A 15,432-nucleotide genomic window follows, 5' to 3' on the forward strand; every position below is an offset into this window, starting at 1 on the left:
CTTTCTCTTCCTTCCTCTCTCTCTCTTTCCCTTCCCTTCCCCTCCCTTCCCTTCCCTTCCCTATATCTCTCTTTCTTTGCTTTGCTTTCCTTTCCCCTTCCTTGCTTCTTTCCCTTTCATTTATTTCCCTTTCTTTCTCCCTTCCCTTTCCCTTTCCCTTTCCCTTTCTTCCTTTCCTTTCCTTTCCTTTCCCTTCCCTTTCTCTTTCTTCCATTCTTTCCCTTCCCTTTCCCTCCCTTCCTTCCTTCCTTCCTTCCTTCCTTCCTTCCTTCCTTCCTTCCTTCCTTCCCTTTCTCTTTCTTTCTTTCTTTTTTCTTTCTTTCCTTTCTCCCTTCTCTTCACTCCTTTCTCCTTTCCTTTCTTTTCCTTCCCTTTTCCTTCCTCTTCTTCCTTCCTTGCCTTTCTTTTTCCTTCCTTCCTTCCTTCCTTCCTTCCTTCCTTCCTTCCTTCCTTCCTTCCTTCCCTTTCCCCCTTCCCTCCCCTTTCTATTTCTCCCTTCCGTCTCCTTTCCTTTTCCCTTCTCCCTTCCCTTTCTTTCTTTCTTTCTTTCTTTCTTTCTATCTGCCCTTCACTTGCTCGTTTTCTTTTGAATTTGTCCTAAAGGGAAAAGACACACAGTACCTGAGAGCCTTCTTTTCCTCCAACCCTCCCATGACTTCCACAAAGTCCAGTTCTCTGCCTAACAATGAAGGCTTGCTGCCATTGCTCTCTCTGAACATCACAGTCTTTGTCGGAGAAATGTGTTGGGTTGAAAAACAATAATATGTCTGGGAGCCTTTGGTAGTTGCATCTTCTATGTAAGCAATGCATGTCTTTAGATACATGTTTCCCTTACTCTTATAATGGTCTCCACAAAGATGTGATGGGTGTCTTCACCCCTTGGGGTGCATCCACACTGCAGAATTAAAGCAGTTTGGCACCGCTTTAATTGCCATATAATCTTGGGATTTGTGAGGCACCAGAGCCCGGCTCTGACACACCTCACTAAACTACAAATCCCAGTTTTCTGTAGGGTAGTGTCCTGGCTGCTGAAGTGGTTCAAACTGCTTTAATTCTGCAGTGTGAATACACCCTGAAGTAGCTCCGGATAATGGGACATTTCTGGGGTTAGGTTGAAGGACCCTTTTGCTTGGAGAATTTCTGAGTCAAGTGGATTTCTGGGGAAAGTCAAACAATTTTGAAATGAGCTGAAATTGTGAAAGTGTGGAAGGAAAAAAAATAAGATGCCATGGATTGTCTGAAGCAGAGAGGTAGGTGAAAAAGAGCAGATCTAAATTTGGATGAACAAGTCACTGGGGATAAGTCCAAGGTACAAAATAAAGCAGAAAGCGATAGTGGTTTGAGCACTGGAGAACAGGGTTCGAATCCTGGCTCGGCCTTGCAAACCCACTGGATGCCTTTGGGCAAGTCTCACTCTCTCAGCCTCAGAGGATGGCCATGGCAAACCCCCTTTCGAAGAAACTTGCCAAGAAAAACCCAATCCTAGCTTTGCCAAAGGGTTGCCATAAGTTGGAAAATGAAGGCACAACAATAGCAAAATGAGGCAACCGTCACATTTGGATCGGAAGGCAAGTGCATTTGTGATCCTGATGGCACAATGCAAAAGGCAAAGTGGAGCCAGATGTTCCAAGAGGAGATGGCAAAGCCTTTGCAAAGGAGGCATTTTCTTCAGCACAAACTCCCAGCAGGGACTTAGCTCAGCTTAAGGGACAAAGTGTTACACAAAAGGATCAAGAGAGAGAGGGAGAGAGAGGGTGCGCACACCTGAGACTGGTGACTGACAAGGCCTGGGTAGGGAAATCGAAGCAGGTATGGCACACAAAGGTGGGGCACCGGGTGCCACCAGTATCAGTATTAAGTCAGGTCACCCAGATCAAGATCGGAAAGGAGGAGCCTGCAAAAGTTGCACACAGAGATGATGAAATTGACCTGAGGCCAAAGGTGGAGAAACAAATCCTGATGGATTTGGATTGACAAAGAAGAGAAGGTTGGTGTGATGCTGGCTTAGCCTTTGGGGGCAGGGAGAGAAGGCACCTGGAGGGACAAGGATTAACCCTACTGTCCTTCTTTGGAGAAACCAGGGGAAGGGGGGGAAGGTTATGTGGAGACTCACCCCCACCACAACACACACATACACACAGCGCAACACAATTTAAGCAGCTTTGGTCCCATTCAGTGGCTCTGGAACCAAAGGCGAGACTTGGAGAGAAGCCTTTCAGCTTCCTTGGGAAGTGGATCATCAAGTGTTTTTCTAATGAAAAGAAACATTTAAAGAACCAGAAACAAAACTCACTAGTCCTTCCTGAATTTTAACATTAACATTCCCAAATCCAGATGCAGTCAATGTAAATATTTTTGAAGCGGAAAACAGCAACAAAATGGTGCAAGTCTATCCATGGGGGCTCCTGGAAGCAAACCCCAGCAGATACTAAAGGCCTACTGTATTCCCATATGCAGAACTTTTCCATTTCTAAATCTCAGTTAAAGGGGATGCTAGAGGTACGTTCCACTTTGGGAAATTATTAGTTGCGATGATGTGTCATTAAACCTTATTTGGGGTGTAAATTCAAATTGGCTTGAATGTGCACCTGGCTGCAAGAAGGCGCAAAGAGAAGAGAGGCCCAGGGCACGGCAGGGAGGTGTCCAGAAGGGAATCACAGGGATAAGCACCAGGACTGGCTTTATTTATTAGCAATCTGGACAAGCAGGTAAACAGCACGGTAATTACATTTGCAGATGATGCTAAACTGGGAGGTGTTACAAACATCAGCGAGGACAAAGGATTAAAGTAAAAGGATCTAGAGAGGTTAGAAACTAAGATAGATCCAGGCCAGACAAATGCAAGTAGCACACAACTCTGGAGAGTTGATCTTCAAGTGAAATTAGCCATTATGGAGGAGATGTTTGCCAATGGAATGAAAGGCAAGCGGTGGTGGGTTGCTGGTGAGTCTAAGGGGGAACTGTGGCCAACTACATAAGAAATAAGGTTGCGATATGGCTTGAGTAGCAACATTTCAAATATATTAATTAGAAGTCCTGAGAAGTAAAGACAAGTTCCCTTGGCTGCAATAGAGGGCAACTCTTACATCTCCCCGCTCCCCAGGAAAGGGCACTGAATGTTCCATTCCTGTCTATTTTAATCTTTGCCAGGAGACGATATCACGATGCCCAACCTTAGTCCCCTCTGGCATTCTCAGAGAACGAAAAGCCTTCAACAAAGAAGATCGAAATCCAAGAACGGTGACGACTTCAGGTGCATGGAGAACCAAACGTATGAAGAAACACCATGACCTGAACAATGTTCAGGACATTCAGCATGTGCCCCACGTTACTTAATGTCTCCCAGAATCAAAAGGCAGAGGAATTCACTACAGGCCTGGTGGCTGATCACGGTCCACTCCACTTATGAATAATAATAATAATAATAATAATAATAATAATAATAATAATGGCCAAGGAATTTGTAAGGAATTTAACAACTATGGACAACGAGGTTACTTGGGTGGACACTCAAAAAAAGCAAAATCTGTCCGATCGCTTTATAAACACTCACAGAGGATCAGGCCAGTCTCTTGTAAGACACAACACTAAGTGAAATATATACACATGATTAAGAATGAATTTATGTACAGCGTTCTGTTAAGATCTTAAGCATAGGGGTCATTTTCCAGACAAGAGTGGTTTAGCAGTTTTGAGTGTTGGATTACGACTCCTGAGAACAGAGTTCAAATGTGGAAACCCACTATGCCACATACTCTCAGCCCCAAAGGATGACAAAAGCAAACCCCTTCTGAACAAATCTTGCCAAGAAAACCCTGCGATAGGGTTGCCATACGTTGGAAATAAGGCACACAACCATGACAGTGACGACAACAACTTCCCAAAGTTTGCGCACGCTTCAATTTTCTACTTGCCACAACTCACTAAAATCAATGCACATGGTATATAAGGTGGTCTCTCCGGGATCAAGCAAACCTTTTTCAATGGCTTGCTTTGGACTGAAAAAATAGGATACTGTGAAGGATCTGACACATAATAGATGGCAACTAGGCTGCGTTCAGCTTGTTGGGTCACACAGTTTTGGTGGACTGGCGGAGCTAAACTTGTCACTGTCTGAATGGCGATTGCACATGCCAAAACTTATTAGGATTTAAGTGGGAAAATACTTGGATGACAAGTGATAAGAGAGAAACCAAAGGATGTCGACCCAGAGATGAGTGATAATTCTCAGCCCAGAATAGCTTATGTCAAAGACTGACTCCTAATGTCTGCAAATCTATATGGTTGTGTTTATGTAAAAGAAAAAAAGAAAAGGTGCTTGCAAATGGAGATGCTAGATTTTAAAAGAGAAATTATTTGTTCACAGGTTATTTCACGGCTCTGTTTAACAAAGTGGATGTCAATTGTCATCAACAGCCGATAGCACAGGTCTGCCCACATAGAATGATCATAAATGGAAGGAGCAGCAATCTTTGAAGGATCCCCTGAGATAACTGCTTCATCTCGTAAGACATTCTCACCGATCAAATCAGAATGGCATATAACTTTTGGGGGGTAGGCTGCAGGAACCAAAGTGTAGGAAAGGACAATCAGAAGGACCACAAAAACAAATAACAAAATATTGCACGTATACAAAGCCACAAACGTACAAACATTACAAACAATGACGTCCAAAACTGTTCCAAGCCTCCTTCCCCAAGCAGTCAGAAATAGTCCAAAGAGTGTAAGAAAATGTGTCCCCAAGAAATAAAGAAAGGAAAAGAAAGATACTGGAATTGCTATAGTGAGATCAAAAGCCAGTCTTATAGAGAGTTCTGATGTGATTATTTTGGGGTCATCTTCTACTGGAGAGAAGGACATGTTTTCTAAGATCCAAGCTTTCATTTCTTATGATCCTTTTTCTGATGCAACAGTGGCTCACATTGACTCCTGCATTGGTTCAGTGTGTATGTTGGGGACCATCTCAGGATTGATTTATGGTCAACTGGGATGATTCACTACTATACTCAAAAACAAGAACCCTATCAATGAGATGGGAAGGAAAGGTTCAAGTTCAGTGTTAAGCACGCAGATCCTAAGCCTCTTTAGCCAAAAACGACAGGCCTAGAAAAGACCTTGAGAGTTTTTAGAGCCATCCCCAGCCAAAGCTGTGAGTCAATCATCTGACTAGCTCAAAAATATTTGTAAGGCCAGGTGACTTAACCAGAAAGACGTGGTTCATTCTTTCAGATCCCAATACAATTGATTTCTCCAAGGCAAAGAGTCAGCAAGTGAAGAAGGAGGTGGTTTTCAAATGATTTTGGGGAGGACTTGTTTCAGTTGGAAAAGCCATTCCTACCCGCATATGCCAAGGAAGCAAATTTGGTAGCCTCCTTGTGTGACTACTGGTTTATTCTATTGCTAAGCAATAATCAATCCACAGGATCAAGATTTTGCTTGAACGCACCTGCTCTCTATGAAGGTTTAAAAGGTGCATATATTCATTGTGCAGGAAGCCATGCATATGTGGCACCTGCCATTTTTAAAGGCCCTTGTGCCAAGGAGGGGTTTTTGGCTTAAACTACTCCATGATAGAGGGTTTTTCCCCCTTCTTAATGTATGCTTTCCCTTCTTACTACAAAGGTATAATTCAAACTCTCACCTCCATACCAAAGAAAAGAGATCCCAGGAAAACGCTTTATCTCCTGGTCCTACTGACTGTGGGAACACACCCCGAATTCTGCCCACTCAAGCACATTTATGATACGTCTCCCACTTGATCTGCAAGTCAGAATACATTTCACCGGATCTGTCCCTACAAAACAAATAAGCTGGAGAACAGACGTCTACAGGCTGAACTGGTCTCACTGGGTTGTCAACAAACATCAGTTGACTATAAAGGTCTCAAGGTGTCTCCTCGATGGTTCCCCAAATGGAAGAAGATGTGTGAATAGAACATATAAACACAAATCCTACTATCAGTGACCAGTACTCAGCAGACGAGAGGAAGATCATTTTGCCAAAAAATGTTTTAACCCCTTTCCATCCAAATGTCTTAAAAGACAACAGCTATGGATCAAGACAGCAACACCATTTTGCTTGCTATATATCCTAGCAGACTGGGAATTCCAGCTTTACAAAACCTGGTACCTTTCTGATATTTGAGACTATAATTCCCCAACATTTCCGACCATTGGCTAGTGCTGGCAGGAGGGGAGGTTCAAACCACTGGAAGACACCAGTTTGGAAAGGCTAAGGTTCAAGGTAAAACATATCCTTCATAAGCAATTTCTTACCGTTCCCTAACCATTCTTTCTCTCCTCTCTAACCCACTATTCAATACCTGTTGCTATTTTTAAAAAATGCATTGGTTCCCCCCCCAAAAGCTCTCACATGTTACGCCATTAATTGTTATGTTCCCTTGCCCCCCACCTGAAATAATGAGACTTTGGGAATGAGAAAGAGCATTAACAGCAAAGCCATTGCAGCTAGTACAAATGCTTCCTTTTTGAAATTTAGATATACAGTATATGTCTTTTTTTTTCCTCCCTTAAAAGTGATAAAGATGCATTTACGGCGTTAGTCATTACTTACCATATGTATGAAACTGTCTTCTTAATTTCTGGACAGTTTCTGGAATAAAACGGGGATGAATTGGCAATAGAGTCCCCCCCAACAAGGCCTTTACTAACAACCGAGGGAGAAATACAACAAAAGGATAGGTATTCCTAACATCCCACATTGCCAATTTTGGAAGACAGAACAGCAAGCAACAGTCCAATATGCAAGGAGCCATTAAGAGGTGGAACCAAAGGGTTTAGAGTAATAGCACTGGGGCTGATCCTAAAGAAATCACTTGAACGTAAGCCCCTTTGATTTCAATATCTAAACCCCAAAGCAATGTGCTTGTGACTCCCAGCCCTAGTTGGCGTTCCCTGTCTGGTTTCCGCAATGCAAAATGATGGCCCAACAAACAGTATATTTGTACCAAACCAAAAAAGGATCCACAGTCTATTCAAAGTGCTTCATAGTCAAAAAAAGGATTCATAGGCATTCAAAGGTGCTGCCACTCTGAGCATAAAAGCCCCATTCAAGGCACATACTTCTAAACAGTGCCAGAAACAAATGTCAGGATAAATCTACATGGACTTAACACTGTTTAACGTGCCATTTCCAAAGCAAGCAATCCCTTTACATGTCAGAGGTACAGTACCCTTTTCTCCAAACGTACGACATACAATATGCAACACGCGATGGTTATTTTAAACAGAAAAATAAAGATATTTACTACAAGGATTTGATTGTCAGCAAACACAATATATTTACTGCATTAGCATTTGCTCACAGTGCAAATGGTACAACAATACATCAGTTCAATGCTTCTGATTTTCTCCCCCCTTTAAAATGCTGTATGCATCAACTATCATATTTGCATTATACAACGTGACAAATGAGCAAATGAAATGTGTGTGAAAATCATCACCTCTTTTTTTTTGTTTTGTTTCACAATATCAAGCATTTTTTTAACCTTAGTATAAGGTACTATAAATCCAAGAAATAAAAACATCCACAAAATATATTACATCTGGTTTTATCTCCCCCCCAAAAGTACTCAACTTTATACAAAAGTCTTTCAAAAAATATCATTCCCTTAGATTTTTTTTGTAGTTAAACCTGATTTTTTGTTTCTTTCAGTTCACATAAATTAGACTGCATTTTATTTTTCTCTCTGAGAATTGTTTTTTTCGTCCAGTTTCATCATTATTTCTTCTTCTTTTTTTTAAAACATGCAGACATCAAACCTGGATAAAAACACAACCTTTTGGCAACAAGTTTTTTTTTTAATCTCTTTAAAAAAAATCATTATCGTTGTTTTGCTTAAATATCTGAGCGGTTTTTATTAAAAGGAAAAACCCGAAAGGAAAGAAAAGGAAAGAAAAGAAAGCAAGACATGCGAAGGACATGCAAGGAGAAAAAAGGAGAAGAGGTAAAAGGCAACCTGTTCTCTTTCCTCCTCAGTTTTTTAGAAGTTGACCCCCCTCCAAACGAAACAGGAACCGATAAAAATTTAAAAATAAAAAAATAAAAATAAAATCACATTATATATATATAAAAAAGTACCCATTAAAACACTGTTTTCTGAAGTTCTGGAAAGAATTGTCTTTGTGCTAAAAAATAAAAAAAGAAAGAAAGAAAGAAAGAAAGAAGAAAGAAGTATTAATCCACCCCAAAATTGATGCTCAATAGCCCTCTTTCCTAAAATGGCCTTCCCAAGGTGAGCTGGAACCCTCTGGAAATGGCCAACCTGTTCACTTTTAAAGGGTCTTTTGAACATGTTTTAAACCACACACACACACACACACACAGACATTCATACACAGACACACACACATAAAGAGAGTGCTTTTTCCTTTCCTCCAACAAAAGAGAAAGAAGAGAAGGACATAAGCTGACCCTGGGCACAGATCTCTCCCCAAACTCTCCAAGCAACAGTATCCAAGCCTCAAGAAGGAAACCAGGAGGAATTAAAAAGTACATTCAAGTCAAGTTAAAGGAGCTCCAAAATAGTTCCAAAATAATCCTTACATTCTGTTTGGGGGGGTCAATCTAGCCCTGTTCAAAGCTGCCAATCTAAGTGGGCATACCTGGGCAATGTGTGTGTCCAAATGGAGTTTAGGGACCAGGCCCCCTCTCCTGCCCCAAATCCTCCTTTGGAGGAAATCAAACAAACTTTGGAATGCCTGACCCAGACCCAAGCCTTCTGGGCCCTTCTCTTCCTTTCTGCTCTCCCATGGCCCACCCTCAAAAGCAAAGGAACTGTTCCCAGAAGCAAACAGAGAGGATGCCAGCTGAGAAAAATGCCAACCAAGCCCTTTCCTCACCTATTCCCTTCCCATGGGGCAGGAGGAGGGGAGGTAGGGGTGGAATTGGTGGGTTTGGAACCCAAATTTATGGAGGGTGATGATGGGATAAAGGATGTGCGGAGGAAAAGGAAAGAGAGAAAGAGAGAGGGAGGGAGGAAGAGAGAAATTAGGACCCAGTTTTACAGGGGGATAAAGAGCATGTGGAGGAATTGCAAAGAAAGAAAGAATGAAAGAAAGAAAGAGGGAGAAAGAGGAGTCTTAAAAGCCCAGGGCCCACCTCTGGCCAAGACTAGCAAGAGCCCTGGAAAGGCTACCCAATTGCCAGAGAGATAAGAAGCCAGCAAGACCCCTAGAAAGGCTGCCCAGTTGCCCGAGAGAGCCACCTGCAACCTTGCAGCTGCAAGGAACCAGCGTTGGTTCACGTGGATCCTTCCTTCTTCTTCTTCCTCCTCCTCACCAAGAGTAGGGTGGGGGGGTGGCAGGACAGACCCCTTAGGGTTGGTCCTTTCTGGGAGGTTGCCTCAAGCCCTGGCCACCTAGAAAGGTTACCCAATGGCCAGAGAGGCAAGAAGCTAGCTGCAGCCTCCTAGGATATGTCCGGATCATTCCTCTTCTCTCTCTTCAAGGCTAAGGTGATGGGACAGACCCCTTAGTGGTCCCCAAACTGTGCCCTTTAAGAGATGTTGGACTTCAGCTCCCAGAAGCCTCAGCCATGTTGACCAATAGTCTGGGCTTCTGGGAGCTGGAGTCCAAAACCCCATAAAGAGCACAGTTTGGGTACCACTGCCCTACATGTTGCTCCTTTCCAGGAGAGCCCTGGCCAAGGCAAGCAAGGCCCTAGCAAAGCCCTAGCAAAGCTACCCAGTTGCCAGAGAGATATAGCTCAGCTTTGCAAGGAACTAGTGGCAGTCTCCCAGGGCTATCCCTTCTCCTCTCTCTCTCCAAGGGTAGACCCTCCAATGATTCCCAAACTTTGGTCCTCTAGGTGTTTGGGACTTCAACTCCCAGAAGCCCCAGCCAGTTTGGCCCACAGTCAGGAATTCTGGGAACTGAAGTCCAAACCATCTGGAGGACCAAAGTTTGGGAACCACTGTCTAGGTGTTACTCTTTTCTGGGAGGTTGCCCCAGCAGCAGGGCCCCTGAAAAGGCTACCTGAGCAATCCAACCATCGCCTTGCAACTGCAAGGAACCAGCAGTTGTCCCCCTCAGTCTTGGGGGGGGGGTACCACTTGGATGTTGCTCCTTTCCAGGAGAGCCCTGGCCAAGGCCAGCAAGGGCCCTGGAAAGGCTGCATGAGAGAGATCCAGCCACAGCTTTGCGATTGCAAGGAACCAGCGGTGGTCCCTGGGGGTCCTTCCTTTTCCTCTCTCTCCAAAGGCAGGGTGCGGGGACAGATAAGTGATGTCCAAACCTTGGACCCCCAGACATTGTGGGCTTCCATCTCCTGGAAAGGCTCCCTGAGGGATCCAGCCATAGCCTTGCGATTGCAAAAAAACCAGGGTGATGCACCCTGGGTCCTCCCTTCTCCTCTCTTTCCAAAGCCAGGCTGGTGGGTGGTGGAAGAGTCTCCTTTGCAGTGATTCCCAAACTTTAGTCACCTCAATGTTTTGGACTTCCTCTCCCTGGAAAGGCTCCCTGAGTGACCCATCTGCAGCCTTGCAATTGCAAAGAACCAGCCTTGGTCCCTGGAGGGTCCTTCCTTCTCCTCTCTCTCCAAAGGCAGGCTGATGGGGCAGATTGGTGATGTCCAAACTTTGGTCCCCCAGATGTTTTGGACTTCGATCTCCTAGAATTCCTGACAGCTGGGGCTTCTGGGGAGGCAAAGCCCCAAACACTTTGGAGGACCACATCTCGGGACCCAGTGCAGTGATGTCCAAACTCTGACCCTCCAGGTGTTTTGGACTTCAGCTCCCAGCATCCCAGAGATGGAGGTGAAGTCCCAAACACCTGGAGGGTCAGAGTTGGGACATGGCTGGCTCAGGGGTTCTTCCTTTCCAGGAGAGAAGAGAAGTTGTTTGGGGGGGGGGTATATGTGGGGATGGGGGTGCTGTTTAGAGATGGAGGAGAAGCAGCCCCAGCTTAGCTCCAGACACACACAAAAGGAGACACACAAAGACACACTCAGACCCCCTTTCTCTCCCCAGACAGCCCCCCTGCGCTTTGGTGTCCCCTCCTCGAAAGAGGGGAAGTGTTTTAAAAAAGGGAGAAAGCGGAGATCAAGGAGGGGACCCGGAGGGTCAAGGATGGGAGGGAATCTGGAGTCCCTGGGGATGGAGGGGCTTCAAGTCCAGGCCCCCCCTGAGTCCCCCAGCCCCCCTGGATCCAGACGATCCCGGGAAGGCCAACCAAGAGGGAGAGCCCCTTCTTTCTTGGCGAAGTGGTCAGGCGCAGGTGGTGACCACTGGGGGGGCCTGGGGGGCCTGGGAGGAGGAGGAGGAGGAGGAGGAAGAGGAGGAGGCTGCCCCCTTGTCGGCCTTCTTCTCCTTCTGCTTGAGGTGGATCTTGGCGTGGCGCTTGCGCTCGTCGCTGCGGGCGAACTTGCGTCCGCAGAACTCGCAGGCGAAGGGCTTTTCGCCGGTGTGGGTCCGGATGTGGGTGGTGAGGTGGTCGCTGCGGCTGAAGCTGCGCATGCAGATGCGGCACTGGAAGGGCTTGTGGCCCGTGTGGATGCGCAGGTGGCGGGTCAGCTCGTCGGAGCGCGAGAAGCGCCGGTCGCAGCCCTCGGCCGGGCAGGCGTGGGGCCGCTCGTGCAGCGGGGTCTTGCTGGGACGGTTGGGGTACTTCCTCGGCCGGATGGGCTTCAGAGTCAGCGGGGGAGGAGGCCCACCGGCCCCGGGGTGGAGGTGCGGAGGATGCGGGTGGTGCGGGTGGTGATGCTGTTGCTGCTGCTGCTGCTGCTGGAGCACCCCGAAGCCCCCCGCCGCCGGGTGGCCCTGCTTCTCCTTGAAGGCCTTGATGGTCTCCAGGGGGGTGATCGGGGGAGGGTTGACCCTGATCGGGTCCAAGGTCTGGAAGGGTTTGTGCTCCGGGAGGCCGGCGCCCAGGTCTGCGGGGTGCGGGTGGTGGTAGAGGCCGTAGTCCGGGATCATGGAGAACAAGGGGCCCTCTCCGCCGCCCTTGGGCCCCGGGGGGTAATCCTGGCCCGGGTAAGAGAGGCCCCCGTTGCCCTGAGGCTGCTGCTGCTGCTGCTGCTGCTGCTGGGGGTCGTGGAAGGCCTCCCCCGGGTAGAGCTCTCCGCACGTCGAGTAAGGCGGCAGCGAAGAGGGGTACATGGCCTCCACCCCCTCGGCCTGGAGCCCCGCCGACGAAGAGGGCCCTCCTCCGTTGGAGGAAGGCGCCGGCGGAGGGGGCACCCCCAAAAGGCCGGCGCTCATCAGGCTCAGCAGGTTGTCCTGGCACCAGTTGGAGGGCGAGTCGAAGGCGAACTTGCCCAGGTAGGTCACCGTCTTGTTGGGCCCCGGAGGAGCCCCGGGCCCCGGGCCCTGGAAGGAGGAGGAGTAGGAGGACGAGGCCGAGGACGAAGAGGGCACCAGGTCTCCCCCGCCGCCGCCTCCGCCAGCCCCGCCGCCGCCGCCCTTCTCGCTGGCCAGACCCAGCTCCATCACCGGCTCTGAGGAGGAGGAAGAGGAGGGAGAGAGTCAGGCCCAGGGAAGGAAGGAAGGAAGGAAGGCAGGCAAGAGAGAAGGAGGGAAGGGAAAGAAAGAGAGAAGGAAGCGAGGCAGGAAGGAAACAGGGAAGAAGTGAAAGAAAGAAGAAAGGAAGGAAGAAAAAAGGAAGGAAGGAAGGAGGGAGGGAGGGAGGCTCGGGTTGAGTCTGGGCTGCCCCTCTTAGGGCCCACCTGGCCCCCTGGCCCTCTGCCCCTTTGGGCACCTGACGGAGAGAGGACGGGCCAAGTCAGCCGGGGAGCCAGGACTCTGGGGCCGGGAGAGGAGTCCAGGGCTGCCCTGCCCTGCCTTGCCCTGGGCTTGGCCCGAGCAGGGGACTCTGCCAAGGCAGGCCCCTCCGAGGGCCGCCCGCCACCCCTGCCTTGGCCCTCCCAGCTGAGCGGGGAAAGCCAGGGAAGAAGGCCGGCCGGCTGAAGGAGAGCCCCGAAGGGCAGCAGTAGGGCTGGCAGGAGGAGGCAGGCCAAGGGGGCAGCAGGCCAGGCCAGGGAGGGCGCCCTGCTCGGGAGGGGATCCTGGGATGTGGAGGTGGTTGAGAAAGAAGGGAGTAAAGAGAGAGAAGACAAGAAGAAGGAAGGAAGGTCCGCTCTGGTGCCACAATCCCAGCATTCCATAGCAGGGAGCCACGTCGGTGAAAGTGGGGTCGAGCCGGATTCTTGCTGCCGTCCGGAGGGCAGCCTTGGTCCAGGGAAAGGACCGCGAAGGGACCCCGCAAGAACAGCCAGGAGCCTGGGAAAGGTGCCCATCTGCCCTCAGTCCTGGGGCCCAGAGGGAGAAGGAGGAGGAGGAGGAGGAGGAGGAGGCCGCCCCGGATTCCGTGAGGACCAGCGCCTTCTCCAAGCCCCGAGAAGCCCCTTGGGCTGCTGCTGCATCTACACCGAGGAACGAATGCGCTTCGGGCCCGCTTTCCCTGTCTTCCATGTGAGAAGACTCAAGAAGGTCTCCCTAATGGACAAATCCCAGCGCAGGGAAAGCGGGGTCAGAAGCGTATCCATCCTGCAGTGCAGACGGAAGCAAGGAAGAGGAAAGGGGGCTTTTTGGGCAGGGGGAAGAAGGCTGCCCAGAGAGCCTTGCAAAGCCGAGGCAGAAGAGGGAGGGAAGGAAGGGAAGGCGGCAGGCTTTTCAAACAATGCCCCCCTTTTCTTCAACCTGGAGTTGGGTCTCTGGAAAGAAGGGGGAGGCAGGGGGAAAGGTGTGGGGCGAAGCAAGGGCCAAGCGGGCCTGACTCCGGGTTGGAAAAGGGCTCCCCAACTCCTGCCTGCCACCCCCGCTCCTGGCCCTCCTTGCTCCTTTTCCTTCCAGGGCTCTAGAAATCCCAAGGGAACTTGAGCTCTTTTCCAGCAGGGAAAAAAGAGAGGAGAGGGAGAGGGAGAGTTGGGGGGATCAAGGGGTCCCCCTTGTGTTTCCCTCCCCACTCCTGGAGGAAGGAGGAGGAAAGGGGGCGCAGGGGGGTCCTTGGAAGTTGGGCCAAGGCAGCCATGGCAGCCTTTGCCAGAGAAGAGCCCCGTCGAAGAGGAGGAGGAGGGAGCCCGGTTCCCACCATCCCCTTCCATCCATCCATCCATCCATCCATCCATCCACGAGGGAGGGAGGGAGGGAGGGAGGGAGGGAGAGGGCCTTCCTCGCCCACCCGGAGCTTTCCTCTCTTCTCCCCCGGTGGATACCTGCGAGGTTCTCCCCGCCGGAGGCTCCAGGGGAGCAGCAGCCATGGCTCTGGCGCACCGAGGAGGAAGAGGAGGAGGAGGAGGAGGAAGGCAAGGTGGAGGTGGAGGGGGAGGAGGAGAGGAGGATGAAAAGGAGGGAGAGGAGGAGGGGAAGAGGAGGAGGAGGATGAACGGGGGTAGAAGAGGAAAAGAGGAGGAAGAAGAAAAGGAGGAAGAAGAGGAGGAAAAGGAGAAAGGAGAGGAAGGAGAAGAAAGGGAAAAGGAGGAGGCAGAGAAAAAGAAGAGGAGGAAGACGAGGAGGAGGAGGAGGAGGAGGAGAAGACTGGCTGCAAGGGAGGAGGGATGGCGCTGTCCAGACTCAGCCCCGGCCTGGCAGTGCCCCCACCCCATGATCTCCCTGGCCCTGGCTTTGCCCCCCACCCACCCCGCCCCCCTTTACCTGCGGCCATCTGGCTGCCGTAGTGGACGGCGGAGGCGTCTCCATTGCCGGCGAAGAGGTTGAGGGCGCTGGGGATCTCGTCCGGGTAGAGATGGTCCTGCAGCTGGTTCATCAAGGCGTTCATGGTCCCTGGCAGCTTCTCCACGAGTTTCCCTGTCATAGCCCTCGGCCGGGAGCAGGAGGAGGAGGAGGAGGGGGGCAGGGAGGAAGGCGGCAGCGGCGGCGGCGGAGGAGGAGGAGGAGGCGTCGGGCTCAGAGCAGGGGCTCCCGGGTCCTTCTTCCTTCCCGGCCTGGAGGAGGCATCCGAAGGGCCGATCCGTCCCCGGGCGACCATGCGAGGGGGATCGCGATCCTCAGTGGATCCCTGGGCGGGGTTTCTTGGAGGGAGGCGGGGGAGGCGATCCCTTTGGGGGATCTGCTCCTCCAAGGTGGGCGTCCAGGGCGTTAATCCCCCGATCCCTCCATCCCTTCCTCCATCCCTCTCGCCTTCCCCAGCCTCGATCGGTTGATCCCTCCCTTTCCCTTCCCTTCCCTTCCCTTCCCTTCCCTTCCTTTCCCTTCCCTCCCTGCAGCCCCAAATGCTCAGCCAGGGAAATCCGCCCGCCTATTTATGAGAGCCGCGGGAAAGCTCCGTGACGTAGCTGCCCATATATGGACAGACAAAGCGGAGCCGACCCGGCGACGTCACAATGGAAGCTCCTCACAATGGAACGTTCAGAAAGCAGGAAGCCAGAGAAGAAGAAGAGGATGCTGCTGCTGCTGCTGCTGCTGCTTCTTCTCTTGCAGCAGCTGTTGCTATCGATAACAACCTTAATGATATTAAT

At 50.0% G+C, this 15,432-nt stretch overlaps 1 protein-coding gene across 1 annotated transcript; it reads right to left on the bottom strand.

Moving 5' to 3' along the window:
* Positions 1 to 7,290: 7,290 nt before the first annotated feature.
* Positions 7,291 to 15,081, bottom strand: EGR3 (early growth response 3). The gene is made up of 2 exons (XM_089537968.1): positions 14,609 to 15,081; positions 7,291 to 12,453 (listed from the first exon to the last, which is right to left on the bottom strand). The coding sequence occupies exons 1-2, from the start codon at positions 14,940 to 14,942 to the stop codon at positions 11,225 to 11,227; spliced, it is 1,563 nt and encodes a 520-aa protein (XP_089394094.1). The 5' UTR covers positions 14,943 to 15,081; the 3' UTR covers positions 7,291 to 11,224.
* Positions 15,082 to 15,432: the final 351 nt, after the last annotated feature.

This window comes from Sceloporus occidentalis, unplaced genomic scaffold (genome assembly GCF_023333645.1).
Source record: "Sceloporus occidentalis isolate IW3139 unplaced genomic scaffold, rSceOcc1.0.p SCAF_9, whole genome shotgun sequence".
Lineage (NCBI taxonomy): Eukaryota > Metazoa > Chordata > Lepidosauria > Squamata > Phrynosomatidae > Sceloporus > Sceloporus occidentalis.